General features: G+C 51.2%; 1 protein-coding gene across 2 annotated transcripts; it reads right to left on the reverse strand.

Moving 5' to 3' along the window:
- Window positions 1-3904: 3904 nt before the first annotated feature.
- On the reverse strand, window positions 3905-19807 carry CHST1 (carbohydrate sulfotransferase 1). 2 transcript variants are annotated; one of them, XM_024214458.1, is made up of 2 exons: window positions 19755-19807; window positions 3905-5708 (listed from the first exon to the last, which is right to left on the reverse strand). In XM_024214458.1, the coding sequence occupies exon 2, from the start codon at window positions 5662-5664 to the stop codon at window positions 4405-4407; it is 1260 nt and encodes a 419-aa protein (XP_024070226.1). In that variant the 5' UTR covers window positions 5665-5708; window positions 19755-19807; the 3' UTR covers window positions 3905-4404. The 2 variants fall into 2 exon arrangements, with proteins under 2 accessions (XP_024070226.1, XP_024070220.1); XM_024214452.1 differs by lacking the exon at window positions 19755-19807 and adding an exon at window positions 17224-17284.
- Window positions 19808-21984: the final 2177 nt, after the last annotated feature.

Here is a 21984-nt window from a genome sequence, read left to right on the forward strand (position 1 = left end):
AAGAACGTATTTTTTAGGTTTAAGAGGGGCGAGAACATATTTTGATTTTTGATAAGGGGTGTGAGAATATATTTTGAGAACCAAAGGGGTGCAGGCTGCAGTAAAGGAGAAGAACCACTGCTCTAGGGGGTGATGAGAAGAAGATCAAGAAACTCTTAGCTGTCCTCTCCCCCACTAGCCCTTTGCTATCAATTCTGGTGGGGTGGAGAGCTCTGCACTTCTCGATCCATCTCGAGACACCAGTTCCCAGAACTATGTTTGGAATGGCACTAGCAGAACAAGGTGAAAGCACATATTTTCATCCCTGGTGCAACTCCATTGACTTCAGAGGCCCCTTGTGCATACAATGCATTTTCTCATCTTTTCTCCTACCATCAGCATCTTTCTTTTGTTCTTTCTTTTTCTTTTTTAAGTAAATAGAATAAAAATCTCCCTTAGCTCAGGAATGGCCACCGCTTGAGTAATAGTTTGCGAAGGTGAAACTAGGAGCGAAAGGAGCTCACAGCCAGGAGCCGTAGCGACTTCAAAGCCAGGTGGTGATGACTTCTTGTCTGTCTTGTGGAGGGCTTGCTGTGAGTGGAAGGCTGGTGAATGCTTCAGCTGTGGGTGCTAGAGAATGTGCCCTACACTATGAAGGAGAGAACCATCCATTTGCTACTGGTTCCTTTGCCTTCCTCTTTCGCTTTTCTCTCTTTGTTGTCTTTTCCTTCTCTCATTCTATTTCTTCCTTCACTTGTCTCTCCTTCCCAGGTCAGAATGCCTACTGAGTGGGAGCCTCTTGTTAAAAAGCCACCCTTGTGGCCCTGAAACAGGGGAGGGGTAAGGGAGGCTCCGCTCGTTCAAACTGTTTTTCTGACTGGGGGAAGCAAGGGAGTACGTTTCCTCTGCTGCTGACTGTCCAGTCATTCTGCTTGTGGAAATGTCTCCGTTTTGTCTGTGTACCTTCCTAGGCTGCACCTCCTGTGAGTGGGTCTTGTTGTCTCTGTTTCCATGGTCCTGAAGTAGCTCTTATAAAATACAGGCTGCGTGTAAATATAGAGACAGAAGTGGGGTGTGGAGCTGCCAGGGGCAGGATGTTGCTGACCACCTCTGGCTCCAGATGTTTCCCACCCTTTGGAGTAAGCCAACTCTATTGAAACATTCACATGCTAAACAACTCCTCCAGCCCCACATCCCTGCCCACACCATCATGCTAGAGAGAATGCCTGAGGCTCGGGGATATTTTTGTTCTCTATAATTGAAATCTCTGTAATTTGTTCCTGGGTTTGGGATTCTTCTTGGGTTTTTTTGCAGTGCATTTCTGGGAATATTCTCCATCTCTGTATTTCAGTTACAGTAAAATTTGAGGCTAAATACCTCTTTTGGGTCGGTCCTTGTCTCCAGTGGGAGGAAACGAACAAAAATAATACTATTAAGAAAAGACATTAGAAATTCAATGGAAACTCAACTGTCACGCCTAGGAGCCATGTGTCAGGGCACCAAACAGTGTTGAATCTCTCTCCCTGCTTAGACTAGAACGTGGTTTTCAAATGTGATTCCAAAGCCATTTTGCCCCAGCTACACTAATTGGTCAAACTGTTAGAAACCAGAAGAAGTATTTAAATCTGGTTCCTAATATTGGTTTAAAACTCCCGTGTAGTTGGGGCTTTTGTCCAAGGTTTTGTTCAGAGTCAGGTGGGGCATCAAAACTAAACTAAACTCCAAAGGCCACTGTTTCAGGCTATATCTACTGGAGAATGGGCGTTTCTGTCTTTAGGACTGGCTGTTTCTTATCAAGATTTACCCAAATGCCCCTCTTCCCAGCTAAAGCCTTTTAAAGGTGAGGAGAAGGCAAAGCCCTTGTCTCCACAGCAGCATTGCTCATCATCTCTGGAGAACAGGACTGCTTGATTTCTTGGTATAGCTCTCTGGGCCACAGGGGCCCTGATGAGCTCAGCCCAACGGCACCTCTGCAGCCGAACAATACATGGCCGCCTTTCCCCTGCCTGTGTTTGGTGTGTAATCTACTAATGAGGGGGTGACCAACAGGTAGTTCCGGGGACCTGCAGCTCCCCTCATCTCTGGTATGGAGATTCAGCCCACAGAGACAACTCATCCCAGGATTAGCTGGGGCTGAAGCATCACAGGCTGGGACCTACCATCTCTGCAAGGCTGTATTAGATGAAGGCAGCTGCAGTCTTGGTGCTCCCAGCAGTTATCAGATGGCCCATGGTTAAGGCCGGCAATGAGCGAGGGCCAGCTGTGGTAGTGATCGTTGCAGGTCTCTCCCATCCCCTCTCACTGAGTCAAGGCTGCCAGTCCCGCTCCCTGCAGCCAGTTCAGATGATTTATAAGGTGCCACTTCTCTCCCTGCACACCCTGAGGAGAAGCCACCAAACTCATTTTTCTGCAGCCATTCCCAGTTAAAATGAGTTTTCATCTTCCAGGTTGGGCCAGTTTGCAAAATGTGGCCAGTGAGGTGAGCTCAGGCAGCTGCAGCAGACGTTCCTGCCCTTCTAAAGGCCCATAAAGGAGAGTTTAATAGAGAATCCGTGCAGCCTCCCACCCCCTTCCCACTCCTCCTCCCTTCCTTGGCTTTTTGGTGAGCAGAAAGCAGGCAGCTCCTGCTGGTGGGTTTTTTTTTCTGTCTTTGTGCACAGCAACTGCAGTTTCCCAGCTCAGCTCCACTGCCTGCTAAGAGCTCAGTCACAAATCAAGTAGAAAGTGCCCCTTAGGATGACCACACCCCCCCCCCGAAGAGAACCCCTGAACCAGGTGCTCCATTGTCCGGTGGAGCTCTCCTACAGGTGAGTCCCCATGCCTGCTCCAAGGACAAGAGATGGAGTGCTCCATTGGATAAGGGGACGGACTTGGGATCCAGGAGATCTGGCTTCTTACTCTTCCGCTCACTGGTTGTGTGATGTTGGGTGAGACACTTCACTTTTCTGTGCCTCTGTTTCCCTCCCACCCTTAAGCTGGCTTCTTTATTTAGACTGTAGGCGCTCCAGGGCCACAGCTGTCTCTTGCCATGTGTTTGTACAGGCTCTAGCACAATGAGGCCTTGATCTAGTTGGGACACCCGGGGCTACTGTGACACAAATAACTCATAAGGATGAAAAATGTCCATTTTCCCTTCAATTTACAAACTGATCTTCAGCATTTTACCTGGACCTCCAGGGCAGGGCACCCTACTAACCCCTAATATTCTACAGCAAAGGAGTCAGACACTGGATTTTGGCTATGTTATTTTTAATGCCTTGGCCAGAGGCCATGTTGATTGGATCAGTACCTGGGCACGTGATTTCTCTCGATGCAATACCCAGGCTGCTGGGCACGCTACATGGGCCCCCTGTCAATGCTTCTGCCAAAAGATCCCCTCTAAGCAGGCCTCAGGCCAGAAGACGCTTTCAAATTATTATTATTTTACTGAACGAGCTGCATTTTTACACACTTTGAATACGAGCATGCACACACCTGAGCGAGAGAGAGTGAATTGCAGCCAGTGGCAAATTCTGAAACCCCATTCCTTCCCCCAGCGACGAATGAGTCTCCAGGGTCAGCCTAGCCCACTCTTGGCTTGCATCTCTGTACCCTGTCTCCCTCACCTTCATTCCCTTGTGCCATTCCTATGCTTTGAAGGGGACAGCTACATCCCACCCCATGGGGTGGGTCAGTCCTGTTGATGCCAAGGGGAGTCATGTCATATTTATGCCCTAGCTGCATTACTGAGCTCTTCCAGTTGAATTTCACCCCCCAGGAACGGTCAGTTTCATTGCACTCTTTTATTTACAGAAAACACAGAGATAAAGCATTAATTTTGTTTGTTTGTTTTTAGCAAACCGCCCAATCAACTAATTTTTTTTTTTTTTTGGCACAAAGAAATGTCACAGGTGTTACCAAACAACCATGGATCAGCAACCGACTAACTGCCCAGCCCAATAACACGACTTAAACGAACAGACATATCGAAACGAGATTGAAAAACGAGGAGGTTATTCCACATTCAGCTAACAGCATAACCTGCTCAGAACCGGGAGGCCAGGGGAATTATTGTCAAGGGGACACCACCATTCATAAATTATATATATTTATCTCTTACATTGTAAAAGTAAACAGTGCAAAAGTACAGTACCCCAGGTACCCTTCGGTTTGGAAAACTTGAAGGTTGTTTTATACATTGTGTGTGTGTTTTGTAAACATTGTTACCCAGCCACAGTTCTAGCTCTTGCTCTGAGACACCCAATGCCCTTGCGTCCAAAGCGCACCGTGAGAGGGAGCAGCTTCCTCGCGTTAATGCCATTGAGATTCCCATTCAAGATTTAGTGCAAATTCTGGAGAGAGAGAGAGAGAGGGGGGAATAAAATAAAATCAAATAAGGCAACAGTTAGAAACAGTCCGTATCAAAAAGAGGGCGCAATGCCTGGGTTATGAGAAGGGCAGGAAGTCCCTTTCTTCCACCAGGCTGATGGAGAGGTTCTTCAGCTCCTCCTCCGAGCCCGCCATTTTGTAGCCGAGCTGCGCCAGCACCTGCTGGCAGGCGTTCTGAGTAAACTCCACAATATCATAGGAGAGGCGGAACCGCCATTTCTCTGCTGTCGCCGCCGAGTTCCGGACAGTCCCATACTTGTGTTTGGCCGAGGACCTGTCCCCTCTTGTGTTGTTTTGTATCCATCGCTCGACATTGCTGTCCATGGGAATACCCAGGAAACCGTAAATCTCCTCAGTCTTTTTCATGGGATTTCTGGCCAGGTCTTCGTACCTTACCAGCATGTATTTGCCCTTAAGCCAAGGTGGTCGGTTTAGTCCAGTGGATACAGAGTTCAAGAAGTCCTCGCAGACCGTGGTGAGCTGGGTCACATCCAGGTTGTAGGGCTTCCTGCCAGTACCATCCCAGATCCTCCAAAGCCTGTAGGTGTCTCGGAAGGTCTCGCTTCTGGAAGCCAAGATACCTCTGGGGTCCCTCACCAGCTGTATAACCTTCAGGTTTAGTCTGGGATCCTCCACCAAGGCTCTGAGGTCACTGACCTCTGGCACCCGCACTGTTTTGATGGCCACATGCCCATGCTCTTTGCATGACTCAGTGGCCAATGTCAGGTTCAAGGTGCCACACTTTTTCACACAGTCCCCTTCCTCCAGGTGCATGTCAATTGGCCCCAGTGATTCACAAACCGGCGGCGAGCACAGGGCCTTGCTGGCCCCCCTGCGGAAGAGCCGGTCCGTTGTATGGTTTACCGGCTGGGGTTTGATGTAGTTCTCGAGAAAGTAGAGGTCACAGTCATAAAGGCTCCTCAGCAAGTCTCTGCTGGCGCCCAGCATGACCCTCCTGTCAGTGGTGCTCTTGCTCTGGGTCAGCTTTGGGATCAAGGTGTACTGGACATGGTAGAGGGGCTCAAATAAATAGAAGACATCAAAGTGCTGGTTAAACAACTGTCCAACAAAAGAGGAGCCGCTCCTGGTGGTGGCCAGGATCAGGACATGCGTCTTTCTGGAGAGGTTATAAGCAAAGGTTGGGCTCTCGTCACATAGTCTGTCAGCCGACTCAGTCTCCTGGCTCAGGCTGCAGTTCATGGGATTGGGGACGGGGCAGCTGTGGAAGGACCTGGCTGTGAAGGTTCGGATCGCCGTGTACTGGATTGCGATGGATGCCAAGGCTAGTAGGAGGACAGCCTTCCAGGAACATTGCATGGCTGGTCACCTTCATGGAGCGTCTTTACAGGTTGTCTTAGTATCTGCAACACAAAAAGAGGTCACAAGTTGAGCAGGGAATATTGCTCAGGACCCCAGGTATTCCCTGCACTGAATGGAGCTCGGACTGTGAAATGACAAATGAGGCCAGTAAGCACTCTAGCAAGGTGGATATCAGCCATAACCGTATGGCTCAGGGAGTCATTCCCATGCTACGCACCTCCCCATCCTATCCCATCAAGATGAATGAACATTAAGGCACACCCTGTTAGCCTCAGAAGCCATATCCACAGAGAACCTCAACCCAGGAAATAGGGTCCTTCCTGCATGAAAGGCATGTAGAAAATGTATGGCTCTCAGCTCCCTCTGTGCCTGGCACCCGAGACTGTGGGAAGGAGGTGAGCAATGGCCCTGGCTACACTATGGACGTACCTTCATGTACAATCAGTCCAGGGGAGTTCATGGCAGCTGCGCAAACTCATGGAATCCAATAAACATAGGCTGTGTGCTGTGCTATGTATGTAAGTCAGCTGTCACCCCATCAGTCAAAGTCGCTAGCAGCCAGTCCTGGTAGCAGTGCAAGAACAGGGCGGGGGACCTAGAGACGGGGTGAGTCCATCTTTCTGCCAGCTGGCAGTGCAGTAGAGTGACCAGTGTGTGCCAGCAAGTGCCTGTTCAGAGTGAGGCTAGTGACAGCACATTCACTTCTCTCTCCTAGAGCTGCAAAAGTCCCCCCCTGGCCAGGGTAGCTTGGTAAACCTGAGTCACGGTGCAGCGTCCAGATTCAAGGGATTTCAGCAAGCTGGATGGGCCTGACACAGCAGCATTGTGGGCTTCCAGATCCAACATGCTTTTCTAACTGTCAACCCTGCAAACCCAGCCTGGGATCTGACAATCAAGCAAGATTCTTGTCTTCTCGCACCTGTGATAATGGTTCTGCTGTCAGTTGCTGCTGTGCAATCCCACCACCTTCAGATCCTGTTCTCAGCTGGAGTCCCCATGAGCTGGGGCCAATCCTGTGCTTAGATACTACGGTATTGGGCATATTAGAAACAACACACACACAGCACATGTTCTCTCCCTGTCTGGGCTATCAACAAAGATAGCACCACAGACCGAATGCAAGGCACTTTGCTAACATGTGGCAGAACTCCTGGAGCTGGGCATGTTCCTTTCACTGCCAGTGGGAGCTAGAGCCCAGAATGAGCAGCTCCCTAGAAACAGCTAGAAAAATGGATTGTGGCTGATGTGGGTGCAGGGCTCGAGGGCAGCCATGAGGCCACGTGCTCCAATACAGACGTGACAACAGGGTATATTTGCCAGGAGTGGAAGATGATTGATTGAGGCAGTAGAGGGAGGTGGTTTTCCTGCTTCTGCACGCTGCAGCAAATAAAACTGCTGAAAGATGGTTTATGCTGAAGACCACTGACCTTCCCATATTGTGCCCTAAAACCGCTGCTTCCAAGCCTGTGAGCATTCAAAGCAAGAAACATGGAGACTCAGCAATTAGTGCTAAAGCCCTCAGCACCTTAGTGAGGCTTTCACTGAATGTACGTTCACAACAGCAGCTTTCAGCAAGAGCTGTCACTCCTTTGCTACCTGCAGAGCTGGGCCTGGGCCTCTTGGTGGAAGCAGAGCTCGGCAGGAGCCCAGCCTGGTGTTGATGAGGGGAAGCAGCAATGTTTGAGCGCATGCGAAAGCAGGAGACGTTCAATGTCTGGGGTGGAGACAACTGTTCATAGAATCAAACTATTGGAAAACAAACAACATGAGAACCAACCTCCAACCATCCCTGCTGCCTCCTGCATTCAAATGGAGGGGGGCCCCAGCCCCACCCTACGTCATCCTGCTGTCACAACGGCAGTTATCTGCCTGGCAGCTTATTAATTCATTCTGCTTTATACTTTTTTTACAGTGATTTCCTCCTTGTTGGCATTGGGGGCAATGACTAGACACTCCTCCATATTGCAATAATAATAGCAAGCTCTTACACCTGTAGATCTCAAAGACCTTTACAAGGTGGTCAGTATAGTTATTTTACAGATGGGGAAACTGAGGCACAGGGCAGCAAAGTGATTTGTCCAAGGTCACTCAACAGTCCAGTGGCAGCGTCAGAAATAGAACACACATCTCCTGAGTCCCAATCTAGTGCACTATCCCCTAGGGCACACGGTCTCCCTTACAACAGCTGATGGTGACGATGACGACGACACCTCCTCCTAAGTTGTCTGGTGTTTTCAGCAGCTTGTGGCAGACTTTATAAGACATGGACAGGGCAAGGAGCTGATCCTTCCCAGGAGAGTCTCAAAGGGAAACCTAGAAAGTCTGGCAAAAGGGGGTCAGTGGCAGAACCCCCTGGAAGCCAGTACTGAAGGTGGGACAGGGTGTGCAAATGGCAGGTGCAGTGAGGATGTGACACAGAGGCAAGAGCAAGCGAAAGGGGAGCACCATGAGCAAAGGATGGAGAAGCTGAAGAGTAGGAAGCGTTTCCTGGGGGTGAGAGGTGTGAGGCTGCAGCCCAGCCCCCTTGAACAGAAGGGGTGGAACCCTGTGACTGTGACCCATGTGGCCTGCTAGGCCCCCAAGCATTAGAAACAGGCGTTTAAAATATTGAAAATAACCTTTGAATATTTAATATTTGAAAGTCCTGTTTAATGAGCTGGATAATATAGGCCCCTCCCCCTCTGCACCCCAGGGTGTCTGTGCTGGTTTGTTGTCTGAACTCACCAGCATCCGCTTGCTCCAGGGGCAGCCCAGCATGCAGCTGCTGCTCACCCATAACAGTACCCTGAGTTCAGCAAGGGGACGCGCATGTACAGGGGCTGGAGCAGAAGGAAAGGGGGGGTCAGCCCTGGCCAGCAGCTGCCACAGCTCCCCTGCTCTCCTACATACTATTCTCTCTCATAGCCTTGGCTGCAGCCTGCCACAAAGGGCTGGCCCAGCACGCGGCTTTCCTGCTGCCCACAGGATACTCTGCTCATCTGCTCACTGGCAGAGCAGGTAAATTGGAGACAGCTGTGATGCAATTGATCCTATTCTTCTCTCTCGTGAGTAGCTGTGAACCAGGCTCGGGGCATCTGCTCTCAGTGTATGGATGGGAGGGGGCATGTGTGCGTGCGCATGCGTTGCATTGCAATGATGGGTATCTCTGTGTACACTGGCATTTGTGTCCATATATGCACAAGGGTGTGTGCGCACACAACTAAGTGATCACACAACCAGATTCTCCTCCATCACTTTGGGGGGGCCTATCCTACCCTCCCCTATCCCAGACTGCTCCCCAGGAGAGTTTGAAATCAAACTCAAATGGCTAATGCTAACTGCAGTGACCAAGCCAGAGCACCCTGGAGGGTAGCAATGTGGTTTAGACGCTTCCCAGCCTCAACCTTCCCACTACGAGCTTCCTCTGGGGATTCTTTTTTCCCTCCTGCTTTAGTGCCTTACACATACATCTCAGAATGTGCCTCCGTGTAGCTCTGTGCATTTGTAACTGCAGCGCTGGGTGCATGTCTCCATCTGTGAATAAGGCTCTGCATGTGTCACATGCATGTCTCTGTGTGACTATCTGTGTGCCTTTAGCCATGACACACACGGTTATGTATGTATGTAGGCCCCCATATGTGCTTGTGTGAGCTGCACATTAACAATTAAATTTTGCAGTGATGGGTGCTATAGAAGAACCATAGGCAGATGGGTCTTTGCATGTACCAGTATCCGTGTCTCTGTGAGAGTATGGTGCATGCGCCTGCATGTTGTTGCCTGTGTATCCATGTGTCTGCATATGCATCAGTGAGAAGCCAGAGGACTTTGAGGTTCTAATCAAAGTGCTGACCAGTAACTTCAGGCAAAACCAATTTAATGGACCCAGACATTTTCAAATCACCCAGTGATATCAGTAGGTCCCTCTGAGGCTCTCTCCTTAGCCAATTCCTCCACTTCTTTCCTCTCTTTTCTACACACAGACTCACTCGCTGATCCAGAGTAACAGCTCTGAGATTTCCCTGAATTAATCCATTGTTCCTGTACACCCAGCAGAGCAGGGAGGCCTGTTTCTCTCTTTCTCTCTCTCACTCTCTCTCACACACACACACTTTCTCTCCCTTCCTTCCCCCCCCCCCCCCCCCCCCCCCCCCCGAGCATGCTGGCCACTAAAACCCAATACCGCTGGCTCCTCTAGGGCAAATGAAAGAAGCAGCTAAGGGACAGCACTAGGTGGGGATTTCTGAGTTCTATCAGGGAGCTGAACTGGCCAGGCCAGCTTTAGTATGCAGGGCCTGTTCAACCACAAAGCTTCTGTGGCTTTTGCATATTAAAATTCCTGACAGGCCTGGAAAAGCACAAAGTTCCTGGTGATTTTCCCCCTGAGAGGTTTCTGCTGTTGGCGGCATGTGGCACACCCATCACCCTGACGTGCCTGACTCTCAGGAGAGGCTGCGAGCGTCATTCACTCTGAAACACAACGGGGGTGGGAGATGGAGCCCAGCATAAACCCCCAGTGTTTTTACTCTTGATTTTATTTAGCAACTGAGCCCAGCTCTCATAATCCTACATGAGGCTCGGGAATGTTTTTCTGGGGGTGGGATGACTTGGAGCATTGGGAATGGGGCAAGGCGCCTTTCACCACCATGTCAAATCCATCCCAACATAGGTGCTGGAACAATTGTTAAAGTGGGGGTGCTGAGAGCTATTACCATGTATTTGGTTGTTAGTACTACTTCAAGCCAGGGGTTCAAGCCAACCCCTAGTTCCAGCATCCCAGGCTGACAGTGACCACAAGTTCTTCCTCTCTGATGGCTGTTCGGTGGCCCCTAGAACAGAGGAATTGGTGGCTTTCAGTTCAACCCCAATTGGGCAGGTGTCCATGATCCAAACCTGCACAATTACTAAATTGTGCTCTCCTGACAGCCTGAACAGAGGGGCCGAGGACTCTAAGGCAGGGCTGAGCCACACTGATGGGGCAGAGGGAAGTGTGCCCTGCCCTTGTCCATATTGAACCTGTTCTGGGGCTAAACAGGAGGATCAGGTCTGGACCTAGCACCTTTCACCAATGTTAAATATATACCCACACTTTGTTTTAGTACAGGTTTCTGGGCTGCTGCCTGCCAGTGCCGTGCTGTGGCTTGGGAGCAGGGAGATGCAAGATGTATCCATTGGTGATCCTACTATACACTAACCTTGGCATATCAGTACCCACCTTGCATAGGGAGGGTGCCCCAGAGGGACCCAGGCACCAGTGTATCCATACAGGAAATCTCACAGCTTCTCTAGTGTCCTGTCGAACCCCCACCCACAGAGAATTCTTTTGGGCCCGCCTATGTCTTACCACCTCTTGCTTCCTCCAACGCCTCCCATCACAGCCTTCACCTCTGCATGTTCTTCCCATGCTTCCCCAGCCACACGCCCATCACACCGTTCCAGTTACTAAGGCTCATTGTTCACAATTAGGAGAGACGAAGGGCAAGACCCTGGTTTACTCTCTGCTCCTGGCCCTGTGGAAAGGGAGGCTCACACGCACACGGCTCTCAGGCACAGCAGCGTCGTTGCCAAACAGCTTCAGTTTTCTATGTGCAATATCCAAGCAGAGAACTCTCCATTCCCCTCTGGTGGCCACCAGTTCCACTGCGGCCTCCTAAAAGGCTCTGAACTTTCTTTCCTTTCTCCTGGACTATATTGGGGCAGGTGTGGCCTCTGAGCGTGGAAAGTGAGGGATATACCATGCCGGCCACAGCCACACAGAGTGAAGCCAGGTGCTGAGTAAGCTTCCGGAGCCTAGATTCTGCCACTAAACCTGAATACTGACCTACAACCCATTCGGTTGGTCCATTCTCAGGTTCCCCAAACACACACACAGCTCTGCTGACGCCCCTCGCTCCTGACCTGCAGCACCCTTTGCTATTTCAGCTATGCCAGGTTGCACTGGGGAGAGGGGGAGAGATTTGTATGGACACACATGTGAGACCGAAAGCAAATCTGAAGCCCAACCTGGGCAGCACTCTAGGGGTGAGTGACCTGCCTGAATTGTGCCCGCTCTCTGCCCCCTTCATAGGTCTCAGCACCCGCCGGTCCGGCAGGCTGTTGCCGCTTGGCCTGCTGCAGACAGTGGAGAGCTGCTGGGGTGAGGCGTCCAGGATGTGCATTCTGAAAGAAAGTGTGACGTGTCTTCCCGCCCTTTGCCCAGGGCCAGGCCTCCCAGCAGCAGTGCTTGTCACAGCTACTTCAGCAAGAGAGCTGACCTCTCAGCATCGACAGCCCTATTGCATGCTATTGAGTCACTGTCAAATCTAGAATGAGCAACTTTCCATCAAGACCAGCTCAGCGCAGCCAGGAAGAGGCGACTCCCATCAGGGACCGGCACAGCACAACGCCTACCAGAGCAGCCCAAGTGGAAGGCAACTCCAAGCCAGTTCAGTGCAGCTCCTACCAGCTGTATAAAAGAAACTCCTCTGCTCTCACTGAAACTGGCATCCTCTTAAGCAGAGATGCTTTCATCATCTATGGACTTGCCTGGGCATCCCAGCCCCCCTTCCTCCCTCCCCAGCAGGGTGAGGGTGGGAGGGTCCACCTCCCAGTCCTGCACTTATTGGGTTTAGTCTAACCCCAGGAAGGAGACGGGTGAGTCTGTGCTGCAGCCCCTCCAGGTGCAGAGGTGGGATGGGAAGCAGTGAATGAGGAAAGGCAGGCAGCCCCCAGAAAGGCCAAGGGACACTCCCCTCTCCAAGTGGCTTGGCAGGGCTGTGACTGAGACGGCTCCTGGCCCCATGGCACTGCTGTTCCAGACAGTGCTAACCCAGCGGCACTGGGGAGCTGCTGGCAAGGGTGGGCATCATCTTCCATCCAGGCTTTTCCTGGCTTCCGCTTGCCAAACATAGAGCCTATAACCAGGCTGCTGTAACAAACGCCACCAGAGGGGGAGACAGACACACCCCAGCTCACTACACCTAACACACAGCACACCGCTGCAGGTACACATGCACGCGGTAGGGCTAGAATTTTCAGAAGGGCTCAGCCCCCACTCGTGCAGCCAGATTTTCAAAATTGCCCAGCTGCCATTTAAGCACTATAATCAGACGAGGTCGGCACATTGCACACTGAGCTCTTTTGGAAATCTGCCCATTGGCGTCACGGGGCAGCAGCTGGGGGCTGAGCACTTACAAGAACTTGGCCCATATTTAGGTGCCTAAATGGGAGCTGAGTTCTTTGGAAAATCCAGCTCCACTGGTGGGCGCCCAGAGCTTGGAAATCTAGTCCTGCGCTCTTTTGAAAACGTGGCCCCACAGGTGCTGCTACATTAGGTTTATTGGTCTAGAATTTCCTGCTCCCCCCCAGAATGGCGATTCAAGGGCAGACACGGGACTGGTGGGTGCCAGAATTGTACCCACTGTGTCCTGTGGACCTGCTCCAGGCAGAGTTAGATGATGTGGTGATAGAAATGCCAGCACCCTGTGTAACTTAGTGCTGCCACTGGTGGAGCTACATTACTAGTAGCAGCAGTGTGAAATATAGCCATTGCCAGGGGCAAAGCCTTTCCCAGTCCTGGGAGCCCATGGTGTAACCTCGCCAGGGTTCTCCAGCTCTGGAAGGCGCAGCTTTCCAGGACCTCCCTCCCTGCACCCTCGTACACAGCCCCCTCCCCCCCAGCAGGCTACTGTCCCCACCCTTCCTGGCTTTACACACCATATCTCAAAGCCACCCTCCTTCCAGCTGAGGGAGATGGGGCTGTTTGGAACTGTTCGGTGCTGGAGCTATAGACCCAGGGTTTTCCCTAGGTGGGTGGAGCTCAAGGCTCTATCTCTACCCAGCTGGGGAAGGAGATAATGGGGTGGGGGAGTACAGAGAGCTGTCCCCACCACCTGAGCCTGTATGCTCCCATTGTCCTCTTTATATGTGAGTTGTTTTTATACCTGACAGTGCTATGCATGGGCTGCATTGCCTCAATACACCAGCTACAAGCAGGGAGGAGTGACCTTTCATGTGCTGGGAGCGCCCAGCATGGGGACCTGAACTCTGCCCTTCCTTGTCCTTTGTTCATGACCCTCATCTGCCAGTGCCTGCCACTACTACCAGGAAGGGCTCTAGGCTAATTCAGTGTTGCCAACTCTTGTGATTTTTTTGCAAGTGAGAGGATTTTTGCAACGGCTGGATCCCATCTTGTGGTGAGGAGGGAAGCTCCAGCCCACATGGGAATTTCACCCCTGCCTGTGGGAAACCCCTTCTGATTGGTCCCCTGCCCCACTGACCCACCTCCTGGGGAAGAGCATCCTATCAGCGCAGCTGCAGGAAGCAGGCAGAGCTCACTGCTTCCTCCCCACCCCTCAAGAGCCCACACCCGTCTCACCGGAGAGGAGGAGGGAGAAGAAAGATCCCAACAGCTCAGGGAGGCTCTGCTCCCCGCTCCTCTGCCTCAGTGCCATACCCAGCCTGGAAGTGGGAGAAAGACCTAGCTGCAGCCCACCCCCGTCATGCCTGGGGAGAGAGAATGAAGAACCCCACAAGCTGCAGGAGGAGTAGAGGTGAGGCTGGGGTTGCAGACTTGAGCTGGGGGTTGGGCAGACAATCAGAACTGACATCTGGGCAGAACTGATGCAGGGACTGAGGGGACAGGATTGATTCAGAGGCTGGGTAGACAGAATAAATTGTTGGGCAGAGGACAGGCAGATGTGGGGGTGAGAGTGCCTGCACAGGGGGCCAGAAATCACCTTGTCCAGTAAATTTGGGATAGTGGGCATTGCTAATTGTGAATTCAAAAATCAAATGACAGGCCAAAAACAATACACTTTTTTAAATCATCATTTTGGGGGCAATCTCATTATTTTCTGGGCCTGAATCCTGATTTTTGAACCTTTGGGGTTGGCATTCCTTCCCCTTGACCTCTGAACACTGTCTGTGATCACTTCAGGCCCATGCTGTCCCCAGGATGCCATGCAATGACCAATGGAATGGTGCCAATTGTAGCAGGATGCTCCTAGCCATTCTTGGCACTGGGATATGGAGAATGTCAATTTTAAAAACAAAATTCCAGAGGGGCTGCTCCAGTCTCCCCTCCCCACCCCAGATTCCCACTGCCTCATAGGAAGAGGGTTAAAGGCAGTGAAACACCCATGAAAGGAGGCAGAGGTGGGTGCAAACATCTGCATCCACCTCTCCTGGCTGGCACAGCTACCCTGCTGACAGTGCAGGCAGAAAGCCAGCCTGACAATCCAGGAGCATTAGAGATCAGCGCAGTGAATTAACCTGAATGGTATAAGTGAATTACCCTCAAACAGAGCAACAAGTGTGGCTGGACACCGCAAAGCCCCTGGGACGGAGTCCCTGAGCGAGGGATTCTCTTAACAAGTTTGATGCTACTGACTTGCTTTTATTGCTCCATAATGGGAGTGCACAGCTGTATGCTCTGATCATGGCTGATCTCACAAACTAAGCAGGTTGCATCTGGTCAGTAGAAAACGCAAGCTGCTGCAGTGATTGGTGCAGGGGATATTCCGCTCCCTGAATCTGCTGGACCCAACGTTCCAGCCTGGTGCTAAGAGGTGCTGTGCAGCTGGAGGTGCTGTCAAAGCTCTTGTGGTCATTCAAGAGCTCATGTCACTTCTTTGAAGCTGGGGTGTGTCTCCCATCCACCATCTGATCCAATCCCAATGCAGGTTAGTCCATTCTGCTGCCTTAAATTCCCTCTGGAGCTTTGACTGAACACAGGAATCTTTTTCCCCCTGCCCCAAAAGGTTGTGTAGTATTGCTGTGCAGCTGCCTTACTTGTTGCTCCTCCCAACAGGTGGCTGCACCCAGTGCAAGTGAAGTAATTCCTATGGCCTGTAAAGTACTTTTGGATTCCTCTGGAGGGGCATATGCTTTAAAATGGAAGGTGTTAATAATAATAATTATGTATTATCATTGCTGTTAGGGAGCTTACTGATGCTCCCGAGGGTTATGTTTTGTGGTTGCTCACTCCTCTTTTGGTGTGTCGCTGAGGCTGCTCACCTCTCTCTCCCTCACTATTTCATGCTCTTGGCTTTGCTAGCCGGCTTTGGGTGCCCCAGCCTCTTTCAGCAGCTCCTGCCTTCCCATCTATGCAATCTCTGTGAAATGAAGGGCTGTATTGAGGCCCGGCTCACTGGTGAAAATAGGGCTAGCGGGGAGAGGAGATGAGGGGGAAGGAGAAGATTCAGACAGCCAGCAGGGCGGAGAGGGACCGTGCCGTTAGGGCAAAGGGTTGGAAGCCAGAGGCACCTGAAGGCAGTGGAGGTGCCGCATCACACCATGCGCAGCCCTACTGAGAGCCAAAGTAAAAGCCAGCCACCTTGCTGACAGCCTGTTGCTGTGGCTGAGGGAAGGAGTGAAGCAGGAGCCCTTCACTCCTATCCAGTAGAGCCCTGCACCTCTCCCACCACAGTGGGTCTGGATGGGGGCTGACCCCTCTCTGCAGGTGTGCAATGCTGCCACCAAACATTGTGTCTACCCCCAAAACTGATTACAATGAACAAGTCTGTTTCCATGGAAACCATACAGTGACTCAGGACTTTGGGACCAGCTTAGAACATGATTGTGAATATCAAATGCTCAGGGAGATTTAGGGTCCTGTAGTCTAAGAACGAAAGGGACAGCAGCAGATGGACTGCAGTGCCGACACCCCCCTGGCAGGCAGTTACGTACACACACTTACACAGATACACAGGGCAGTGCACATGCACAACCATATCAAATCCACTCCACGAGTCTACAGCCTCGAGCCAAACCCCTTCCACTGACACTGGCGTTACTGCAGCAGTTGGGAGTCATTACTGAAGTAGGCTTCTCTGGGGGCACACACCCAAAAAAACAGACCTAGCCACACTTGTGCACAGGTGCCACACCCACCCATACCAACTATTATGCACTTGCTGCAGTTCCCTTTACCTTTTACACAATCTTAGCCCAGCTGCCCTACCCCTGACCCGGTAACTAAGAATAATTCAGTAGCACTGTCTCATCATAGCACCTTCCATCCCTGGAGCCCAACATGCTCTCCGGGCAGGGTGAATTGTTACTATCCCTATTTTGCAGAGAGGGAAGCAGAGACATGGAGAGACCAGCAGTGCCTCTTCGCGGCACTGGCCGGTTAACAGGCCAGCCAGACTCTCACTTCGCACGGCTGTTTCTGCAGGAGCCCACAGCTCAGCCACAGCAATGAAGTTGCAGGATTGCAAAACAAAGCCCAGTAGAGACCAGCAGGCTCTGGCTCTACTGCTTCTTGACACCCCGTGATTGAGGAATGACTTTGTTTCTTAAAACAAACTGTTGAGGCCATTCAGGCAAGGGAGACAGGGTCTTGATGGGGTTTAATGCCGAGCATTTGGCTCAACTACAGTGACTTAGTCAGATTTGAGTCTCTGGAAATCTGTAGGGCCATTGGGGTGAGATGCGGCCACCTGGGACGCCTCTGATGGAGCTGTTAGTATCTCCCTCTACAAGCTGTGCCACACACTGCTCCCCAGGAGCAAAGGGGGATCAAACTGGGAAAGCTGGTCTTAAAATAACAGGAAGGAGCCATTTCCTACCCACCCCTTACTAAGGGCAGACACCCACCTCTAGGTACTGCAGTGGACCCAGGCATGTGCAGTATCTGTCCCGGCACCTAGGCACAGCAAAGCCAGTCAAGATGGAAGTGGGGAGGGGTCCAGTCATGGAATAGTCTTGCCGCTTCTTTAGTCCTGTAGGAATACAGCTTCTCTACAAATCCCAGCAGGGTCAACGCACCCTTCATTTTCCTGATGAGCTAAGGTGAGCACTTCAAATGGGACCTTAAAAGCTGAGGCCCTGTCTGTTCTGCATGAAAGATCCCATGGTACCTTTCCTAAGGGTAGGGCGTCCCTGCTCTAAACCTTTCTTACTCTTACATGGTGTGTTGTTCATCCACCAAGCTGCCTCCTCCACCCCAGAGGTGGCTGTGGGATCCTTTAGGATGAAAGGCACCATCAGAATGTGCAGTAGGACAATGTGCCCTCTCCCCTCACCCCCCATTGAAATCCTCCATGGTGATTTCTGATTGTGATTTGTTTGTGTGTTTATTTATTTTATTTTAGAGCCTTATTTTTGCTGGCACAGGCATTTTGAGCTAATTAATTGTTGGCAACAAACTCCAGCCCCAGCCAACCCAAATGTTTTCCTATCACAACAATCAACCTGTATCTAGTTATCCCTCTGCACAGCATCTACCTTTCAGTCTGTAACTGTCTGGCTATGCCTAGTACAGCTTCTCCTGGCTTCCATCTTCCTCTGAACTGTCTTCCAGCCCATTCTGTCAATTCACACCAGGAGCTTCTCTGGCTATTTGAAAGCTTATTATAACCGCCTTACAGCAACTCCCTCTTTCTATCTGTCTGTCCCATGACCAACTTGTTCATAGGGGCATCATTTCATTATATTTCAATGGGTGGTGCTTTTATCCCAGCAGTTCTCATCTCCTCTCTGGGACCCCGCCCCCCCATGAAGTAAGAAAGCATTATTATCCCCATTTGACAGATGGGAAACTGAGGCATAGAGAACCTAAGTGACTTGCCCAAGCTCACACAAGTAGTTCAGGGCATAGCAGGGACTAGAACCTGGATCTCCACTGAGCCATCCCTCCTCCCCCTGCTTCCCCTTTTCATTAAATATCTGGTTCCTTCAAAAGCCCAACCCCTTAACTATTCAGCATTCCTGTATGGAATCTCCATTATTAAAAGTCCCTCAGTTTACACTAGGCTGGGTATTGGTGAGAACTCAACCCCCTTGCCCCTCACCTGTTTCAGGTAGTTCAGACCAGCTTGGGACTAAAGGATGCTCCAGCATCCAGTTATATAAGCAACTGATTGTTTCCAGCCTCTAAAGTCCTTCTAAGAGCTACAAATACCCAAGCAAACCAGACCAGGCTGCACAAAGGGACAGGGAGTCTGGCCTCCTTGTGGCATTAGGGAAATTATTCCAAGCAATGGTGATCATTTATAAAGAAAAGGAAGTTTTCACCGAGGCTCATTTCTACCACCAGGTTTTGATCAGGAGGTTGCTAAACCGACTTGTAATTGCTTCTCCTTTTGCCCCAGAGGGAGCTCCTAAGGGTTCATATCCCAGGACTGGCGCCATTGTGGATCTGTGAATAGAGGAAATCCAAATCTGGCAGGAGAAGGGCCACTCTGGTCTGTGCAGAGAGAACAAAGGTCTGAAAAATAGGAATGGCTGGAGAAATGACTCCGCCTAGGCACACCAGGTGATTTTTCATTTCCCTGGAAAGTTGTGGCAGGTAACGCTAAGGAAAGGGTTGCAAGGGCAGGAGAGTAGGAAAGTAGCAGACACCCCATCACCTCTGGGGCAGGTAGGAAGAAGGAAGTAGCCAACGGGGCATTCCCATGGAGCCCTGCCCTGTGCTTGGTATGGCTGGGGAATAGGAAATCTTCTTACCCTGCCGCCCCATGCCTTTCGTCTTGGGAAGAAACGGCACAGCTCAAGTGCCCAGTATTTTTGCACAAGGAAAGATCAGCTCCATGGGAGTCTGAAGCCTTCTGCCCTGTGTGTCCTCAATGCAGCCTCCCAGCTCAGCACAAGGCTGGAACTTTCTAGCATTTTTGGTACAGTTGCTAGCGTTATTAAGGGTGATAAGTAAAGCCCCCTAAGCACCCAGCACTGAGCCGCCTCACTGCCCTGAGTGGGAATCATCCACCATACGCTGATGCCACCCTCTTAAATTGGTATCATCCCCATTCCTCTCGCCTCAATGGGAATCGCCTCCCCATCCCTTTGCTAAGGGATTTCTTCCTCTGAAATACCTGGCCATGGCCTGTGACAGGCCATTGGCTGGGTGGACACCCCGGTCTGAGCCAGCAAAGCAAATCCCATATTCCAGTGCAGTTTCCCTCCTGCAAAAATGGGGATCAGCCCTTGCCCCCACCGTACGGTCCCCCCCCCAAAATGGGGGCTCAGTCCTGGCCCCCATGCATCGCCCCCACCCACCGTTGCTGGCTCTCCTGGGAGGAGCAGCCGGTGAGCTCTTCTCAGCTGCCCGGGAAGGAGGGGGTCGCACATCCGTGCCCAGCCCGCCCCTGCAGGAGCCTGAGCGGCCGGGTTCGCCCCCATCCACCTACCTGGGGATGAAGTGCGGAGCCGCTCCGGGCGCAGCGGCAGGAACTCCCCGCAGCTCATTGAGCCAGGGCGGCTGCTGGCCCCGTCCTCTAGCCGCAGTTCAGGCTCCCTCCGTCCCGGCGAGCAGCGGCGGCAGCATCTTCCTGGCAGGCTGAGCCCTCACTGGCCCCTCTGCATGGCTCAGGGGGCAGGCAGGAGAGCCGCACAGCTCGGCTCCCTCCGGGGGTCCCTGCTGCCCTGCCCCCTCCTGCTGCAGCCAAGGGGAACAGCTTCTACAGAGCCGGGCACAAGTTGCCCCCCCCCTTCCCTGGGAGCTCGGGGGGGGGGGACCAGCCTCCCCCAGTCACTGAGAGAGAGAGCCAGGCACCTGGGGGGCGCTTCAGCAGGGGCTGCAATGGGGACTAATGCCTGTAACAAGCAAGGTAAATCCTTCTGCTGCCAGTGCGGAGACCTCAGGGAAAGCAGCAAACAAGGCATGGGGTGCAGGTCCCAGTGTCCACGCCCCTCCCGCTCAGCTCCCCCCGCTCCCCTTGCAGCCCCTGAGTCCCTCTTCCAGCACGCACAGTCCAGGATGTGAGAGCAGAGCCTCTCTCTCTTTTCCTCCTTGCACAGCTTTTCTCAGGCTGGCAGCTGCTCTGGGCTTGAGCTACAACTGCACAACAAGCAGCCTGCTCAGTAGAGCCAAATATGCAGCCAGCCCCCCTCTCTCGCTCTGTCATCATCCCCACCCCTCTCTAGGGTTAGTGCACAGCCCATGCTCTGCACTGCCTCAGTAGGTGAAACATCCCCGTTCCAAATCTCTAGTCTGGCTTCCTTCCTTCTACTTTCAATGGAGATTGGCAGCAGGAGAGCCAGTCGATTCTGCCTAGGGTAAGTCAGTGGCACTAGACCTCAGCATTAGCTGCTTTGTTCTGCCCAACCAGCAGAGAACTTTTATGCTTCCAGATAAGTCTTCTCTCCGTCTTAAAGGGGCCAACCCCCTAAAGATCTTCCTGCTCCGTTTATATAAAAAATCACTCATTGCTGTTTCTGGACAGTAGCGAACTAAATGAGGAAAGCCCCTCCTAGGTGGGGGGGATGGAAGAACAGTAACCCGGTCCTGCTTGTAAGCATAGGCAGCCAACAAGACAGACTGGGCTGTGAATTTGTAATGTGACCGAACATCCATTGGGGTTAAGCTGAGACTCACTCAGATCTCCAACTGTGAACTGACAGAGCATCATTTCACCACTCCACTTGCTTGCCTCAGGCCAGATTGCTGGCTTCTGAATGGCTGATGAGGCCTGGTTTTAATTTTTTAAAAATTTATTTTGTAACAATTACCTGTGTTAGGAATGCCTCGGGTTCTATGACTCCTGGGATCTTAGTAGCTCTGCTGCAGCTAGGGATAAGTAGTCTGAGAAGAGACTTATAGCATCATTTAAAATGAAAGAATAATTAAAAATCAGACAGAAAGATGCCATCATGACAGTCTAGGGGGCCCCGAGTGAGGGTCAGGAAATGCAGCTCCCATTTGAATGCAGGGGAAAGTAGGAACTTTCAAAGCTGCTCTAAGTCCCATTTTTACAGTATTTTTTGGTTTATTTCAAAGTGTCCCAAATAAATTACCTAAAATAGGTTAGAAGTTTCCTTCCAACAACTTTGAATGTTTCCTTTTTGCCATGCATTGCTGATCTGCAGTTTCTGTGCCCTAACCTACATCGTCAGACGAGGCCTAATTTTAAATGGCAACTTCCAATGGGACACTGTTGATCATTCTGGAGACAGTACGGTGGATGTTCCTTTTTTATGTATCCCATCTTATTTAGTATTTGTTTAATGGACGGTCTGAGATGTTATAAAGAATCACAGCAGTTTTCCTTTAACACTAATTTTAGAAATACTCAACTCCTAACGACACTCGGGTTTGCTGGAAGCTGTCTCTCCAGTTAGGGATTGCTAAATTTCCACCTCGAACTCTAGAATTCACAAAATGTAACTAAGGATTCATGTTTCAGAGTAGCAGCCATGTTAGTCTGTAAGTTCTCTAACCTTTTGTTCCTATTTTTTTGAAATATCACATCAATACTAGTCCCCTTAATCTAATTGCAGAAAACTTTGGAAAGGGACTATGTCCTCATTCTTGCAGTGGCTGGACATCCAATGGCCACTTCAAAGGGTTTGTTTGTTTGTTTATTGTGCGATTATTGCTTTTTAATATCACACCTCTGTCCATAGCAGCAGCATCTAGTG

This window comes from Terrapene carolina, unplaced genomic scaffold (assembly GCF_002925995.2).
Source record: "Terrapene carolina triunguis isolate 2854851 unplaced genomic scaffold, T_m_triunguis-2.0 Scaffold96, whole genome shotgun sequence".
Taxonomy (NCBI): Eukaryota; Metazoa; Chordata; order Testudines; family Emydidae; genus Terrapene; species Terrapene triunguis.

What these genes read in the sequence shown, in the direction of transcription:
- CHST1 (XM_024214458.1), bottom strand. Translation starts at nt 5,664, where the DNA reads ATGCAATGTTCCTGGAAGGCTGTCCTCCTACTAGCCTTGGCATCCATC.